This window comes from Hesperophylax consimilis, chromosome 1 (assembly GCF_061612785.1).
Source record: "Hesperophylax consimilis isolate HC1 chromosome 1, BYU_Hcon_1.0, whole genome shotgun sequence".
NCBI lineage: Eukaryota > Metazoa > Arthropoda > Insecta > Trichoptera > Limnephilidae > Hesperophylax > Hesperophylax consimilis.
The window spans coordinates 35,678,864-35,684,863 of NC_142836.1; the positions used below are offsets into that span (position 1 = coordinate 35,678,864).

The 6,000-nt window shown below is 32.3% G+C and overlaps 1 protein-coding gene across 1 annotated transcript; it reads left to right on the top strand.

Annotated features, from left to right (window-relative positions):
- The first annotated feature begins 343 nt into the window (after positions 1 to 343).
- Positions 344 to 5,762, top strand: Cchl (Cytochrome c heme lyase). Its single transcript, XM_089638457.1, has 4 exons — positions 344 to 737; positions 1,577 to 1,813; positions 2,981 to 3,105; positions 4,111 to 5,762. Exons 1-4 carry the CDS (start codon positions 558 to 560, stop codon positions 4,331 to 4,333), a joined length of 765 nt encoding a protein of 254 aa, XP_089494583.1. The 5' UTR covers positions 344 to 557; the 3' UTR covers positions 4,334 to 5,762.
- Positions 5,763 to 6,000: the final 238 nt, after the last annotated feature.

The following is a 6,000-nucleotide window of genomic DNA, read 5'->3' on the forward strand; positions in this document are numbered from 1 at the left end:
TAGTTACAAGAAGGCTATAATAACATATCTCAGTAATAATTAGAATTATGGTCAGCATAACACTTTTCTTCTGCATGGAATCTTTTGATCGCTGTTCCACTGAATTATTTTGTACATGCTTGTAAAAACCCATATGGACGTATAATTTAAATAAATAATAATAATTAAAATTAATAATTTTTTTTTATTGATTGCAATCTCGTAAAAAATCAAACATTGCGGCACGTCAACTCTGTCGATTTTAAAGGCGCTATAATATCGATGTCAAATTTATGACCCTTTGCCATTACTACGATTTCTTGTCTATTATATTATTATATCATCTTTGCAGAACTGATAATTATCTATGGTATTTTCGGTGGGGCGCTTCGCCTTTTCGTGGGGCAACTTTAAACTTCAAAAAAATAAAATCTGAATAGTATTCTTTTAGTCAGTATTGGGCCGGGTCTCTAAATTATTCATTTTTACAGTAACCTTCGTCAACTATGCAGGCTTAAAAGTACTTCAATTAATACCGAGTGTTCTTACATAACGGATAACCTCAAAAGTATTTGAAGATGGGTAACAGTGTTTCGGCAGCCGATCTGGCTCCTCCAAATAATGCAGCACACAAGAATATGGCAGCGGGAACGCCGCCTCCTGAATGTCCTATGCATAAGGATTACAAACCTCCTCCCCCAAAATCTGGAGAGTGTCCCGTGAAACATGATAAGGATGACGTTAATCCACTGAACATGGTGAGTTTTAACATGTTAGCATGATGTTTTTATTTATTTCTAAATTAACTTTATCCATAATGTTTTATACTTCAGATATAAATATATTATGAGGGAATTGGCCTTGTCAACCCTTTTAACTGAATGAATTTATGATTTATACAACAATTACGGTTACAATTAAGGTTTCACCAATGTACAACAGAATCTCATCATTTATCCAATTTACAATCAATGAAAATCTGACATTCTTTTGTTTTAGAATGTTGTATCATTTGTGTTAATGATTTATCATGATCGTGTTTCTTGGATTCCAAAGATCCCTGATGATTTGAGTCTTACGAAACATGTTTGCATCTTTTATACTTTCATTATGATTTTTTTCTCTAGCATTTCAAGTGAAATGCCATGTTTCCAAGAGGAATTGACTTGTTAATGGATTAAGTGATCGATTTTTGGTACTTTCCTGTTATCTGAAACCATTCTCTGCCAGCTTAAAATATAACATTCATAATATTATAATGCATCATTATAATTTATATGTTCAACTAAAAGGTTTTCCTCATTGTAATTACATTGTTTTCATAATAATAGTACAGATATATTTCCAGATAACACAAAAGTACTGTTTTTGTAAACCTTTGGTAATTTTAGTTTAACTGAGATAAAGCTAGATAAACTGAGATAATGCTAACAGGTTAGATTCTTACACCCAACTAGATATCATTTATAAAGCAGTATTAAAATTCGAATATAACTAGCATAAAATCTTAATAACTAACATACTAATATATTACAATCTAATAATATATAGTTTGCTAAGATTAATTTATATAATACCTTTTGATTTACCTGTTTAGATGCCCCCTGCAAACCAGCAGCCTGCCCCGGACCAGCCCTTCCCGCTGCCTACGGAGCGCCAAGTGTCCACCATCCCCCGTGCCATTCCCGATGGTGACAACAAGTTCTGGGTGTACCCGAGCCAACAGATGTTCTGGAATGCCATGCTGCGCAAGGGCTGGCGCTGGAAGGAAGAAACCATTCAGCCGAAGGATATGGATGACATCATAAAGATTCACAACGCCAATAATGAGCAGGTTTGATAAAGTTCCATTTTTTTAAAAATTTGGATTAATTAGTGGCAAGGCCATAGAGAAAATTCTGAGTTCAACTATGGCATCATAAAGATTCACAATGCCAATAATGAGCAGGTTTGATAAAGTCCAATTTTTTAAATGTTCGGATTAATTAGCGGCCAGGCCATAGAGAAAGTTCCCAGTTCAATAAATTGACATCGAGATGATAATCACTATGCAAATAATGAGCAGGTTTGATAATGTTCCGCTTTTAAAAATACTTAGTTTCAAACTAGTTGGAAAAACTTTTTCGAAACTTTGGATGCTGTGTGCACAAATGATTTTACTTTTACTTATACTTTTTATTAAAAAGAGGGAGAGGTTACAATGGAGTTATCGGTGGTACGCCTTTGTCTTGGTAAATGTTCTCGAAAATAATTAAATTATCCTCTTGGGCTAATTTTTTTCGCTTTTGGGAAAGTAATATGGTCTCATAGAAATCGTTTTATCCTTCCTTACTGCCAGAGTGAGAAATATGATCTAAATGGTGTTAGAAAGAGAAAACACCAAACTTTATATTCAAATTAAGAAGTAAGCCACAGAGGAATTAAAATATCCACATTTATGAAATCGAAGGTTCCGACTGCCTTTTGAAAAAAAAATTATGAAACTTTGCGAATCAGTTATTTTTATATGAAACAATAAAAAAATTAGGTGATATTGGCGTTTGTAATACATTTGTCTAATACAATGTGTAAGATATATATAAATATATCGAGACCAAGTGAATTAAATACTCCGTCATCTTATAGTTAGGTCATGTTAAGAGTCAAAATAACAAAAGAGTATGTATGAGGTGATCCAAGAATGTTAATGAAGCAAGCAGCAGGTTCAAAGATAGTATTGTGGCGGTTCGTCCTCTCTGCCCACCCCTTAGGACAAGTGGTGTGATGGTTAGTTTGTTATTGAAAACAAAAAAATACACCCATTCTTTGAAACTTGAAACACAATTTTCTATTTGACATCTTTTTTTGTGATTCAATGAAGATTTTCCTTTAGTTCAAAGTTCTTCCTTTATTTGATCTGTGTGTTTGAACTAGATAAGTCCTTACGAAAATTTCTCGGGATTTTAACAAATTTCTTATATAACTTTGCTGGTTACTAATTTATTTTTTATTTATATTCCAGGCTTGGAGAGAGGTCCTGAAGTGGGAAGCACTGCATGCTCATGAGTGTGGAGCCCCACGCCTGAAGAGCTTCGGGGGCAAGGCCACTCAGTACAGCCCCAGGGCTCGCATCAGACAGCTTTTGGGGTAGGATGCTTACACTTTTACTGATGATTATTTATGGTGAAACTTTAAATTGTAAGATTTTTAACAGACCAGAAAAAGCTTTTTATATTATGGAGAAATTTTATGTGTGAGCCAATTAGGCCATTATTTCAGTTTTTAAAGGATCAACAAATCCAAAATTCTTGTGGGGAACCTTAAACGTGGGTTTTACTGAAATAAGAACAGGTATTGAACCCCGGTAGCATTTTTTTCAAAGTATGGATGGTTGTATGACTCTGTATTTCTGCCGTTATGTTGTTAGCTTTGAAACATAGATAAAATAAATTGTTTTCTTAATTTGCTAATAGATGTCTGTAGTGAAATCCTAACCTAACCCTAAAGAGTTGGTGGGCAGGTACCGAATTTTGAAAAGGTCAGTATTCTTCACAATGACTCAGGTATAAAAAGGTATTATGTAAAGTTAAGTCTTTAGTTATCTACCTGTCTCCAGGGACCATTATCCTATATGACTACAATGAAATCCTAACCTAACCCCATAGAGTTGGTGGGCAGGTACCGAATTTTGAAAAGGTCAGCATTCTTCACAATGACTCAGGTATAAAAAGGTACTATGTAAAGTCAAGTCTTTAGTTACCTACCTGTCTCCAGGAACCATTATCCTATGGTCGTATTTTGTGAAAAGCTTTCTAAATTTGTATGTGTACATGCTAATTGAACAGAATATAATAATCCTGCAATAATTTACCACTATGCACCTAACATACTCACACAGTTTATCTTTTTATCTAAGCTTTTATTGAAAATTTTCTGATTCATTGTAAACTATGATTAATTATTATAAAGTTAAAAATCCTTTTAAAAAATCGAAAATACCTTAAAGCTACAAGTAAAATTAAAAAATTAATAAATTGAAAATACATAAGTGACTTCTAAACATTCTTCTTTTGCGGCGTTGATCGTGGTAAGTGGTTAACTTCGGAATGTTTGGAGTGTTCTCATCGAATAACTCTATTGTTTTTTTTCCAGATATGAGCTTCCCTTTGACCGTCACGACTGGATCGTGGACCGATGCGGCAAGGATGTCCGATACGTCATTGACTATTACGACGGTGGCGACGTGGACAAGAGCCACCAATTTGCCCTTCTTGACGTCAGACCCGCCTTGGACTCCTTCGACAACGCCTGGGACAGAATGAAAGTTATGTACATGAGATACAAGTATGAATATTTCAGTTCCGAGACGTCTTAATACCGACATAAACACCTTTCAACTTCGTTACAGTGTCCTTGATGGTTCCATGACAAAAAGAACATTGAAGAAAACTGTGTGGTATAAGAATAAACAAACAACGAACCTAACTTATTCATATTCCACATTCTGTTTTATCCGGTTACCGTCCTTTATATAGGACAACTCGGATAAAGTGACACAAGCTCTTTGTTTCCTCCGTTGTCACTAACCATGTTGCACACTATACAAGTATTTATATTTTAAATATTTATTGTTTGACCAAATTTTGTAAATATTAGAAAATAATCAGTCGAAATAAGAAAACCAAATTTTTGTATTATTCTTATTTTATGTAATGCATAAAAATACACGTAATGTATTACATAAGTTATTCATTTATCTTCTAAAAGTTTAATTTTATTATAATTCAATGTAATTGTCACACGTCTTGACAATCTGTATAAAATGCCAATCTTTATGTACCATTTTCAAATCAATAAAAAATTGATTATATACTGTTATATAATACTTTACTTTCTCATTTCTTTCACTTGGGTGATGCAAAAGCAATATCCTTGCATTTAAAACCACGATGCACTTGTAATTATGTTTTTAAAATAAACACAATACATTTTTTTTCATAAATAAATATGTCTTGAATAATATTATTCTCTAAAATTTGAATCAGTTACTCATTATGAGAATAATATTTTGTTCACAATAAGAAGATACAGCATTCATTAAGATCTTTTACACTATGCACTTATGAAAGACAAAGCCATAAATCTGAGGTTTAGGATCACAGGGGCCTATCTACAAAAACATAGTTTTGATATAAACGAAAATAATGATTGGAATGCTCATACGCCCAACTGTATCTCTTAAACAGCCAGTTTTTGTAATTAGGCCCTTGTGATCCTAAGACCCCGAAATAAACACATACATAAGTATGTATAAACACGTATTAATATATAAAATTGAATTCAATTTTGTTTGTATGTTTTCATTTTCTCATTGAATCTACTTGCATAATATTATAAATCATCAGTGAACTTTAAAAAAAAACTTTTTGTTGTTATTATTGTAGAAGATCAAGAGAAGTCAAAATGCTTTACTTTTTTATTTGACTTTAAGGCACATAAATGCATTTTCATATTTTGTTTTAGAAATCTTAAAACATGTTATTTACAACTAACTATTATTCATACTGCAATGTATCAATTGTAGCCACTAAAATAGATAAATGTTATTTAGTTTTAAAGAAAAAATCCTTAATATAAATTGATAATAAGAGTCAGTAGGGCATCGTTCAAATGGTGATTAGTTTGAACTTTGTGATGAAATATTAGAGGCTCCCCGCAATTTAACTTCTCATTATATAGAATTTTGGATTTATTTTATGTTTGATGTAAAAATATAAAGCAAACTTAATAATACACATAATTAATGTTGTCTTTCATTCATTTATCCCCATCTATAACCCTTCATGTGAAGTAAGTAAAACCAAAAGTTGCTGATAAATAATAAATGTTTATTTGATTTTTCAATTTTTTCACACTAGAGTTCCAACTGTACAAAACCATTGGAAGCGGTTCTGAAGATATTTTAAAATATAAGCAGCTTCATATCAGTCTAATGTCGAGGACATTTATGCTGTATTATTATATATAAACCCTTAACTATTT

What these genes read in the sequence shown, in the direction of transcription:
- Cchl (XM_089638457.1), top strand. Translation starts at nt 558, where the DNA reads ATGGGTAACAGTGTTTCGGCAGCCGATCTGGCTCCTCCAAATAATGCA. An exon ending in ACGTTAATCCACTGAACATG is followed by an intron (nt 738 to 1,576) that starts GTGAGTTTTAAC and finishes TTACCTGTTTAG; the next exon opens with ATGCCCCCTGCAAACCAGCA. An exon ending in CGCATCAGACAGCTTTTGGG is followed by an intron (nt 3,106 to 4,110) that starts GTAGGATGCTTA and finishes TTTTTTTTCCAG; the next exon opens with ATATGAGCTTCCCTTTGACC.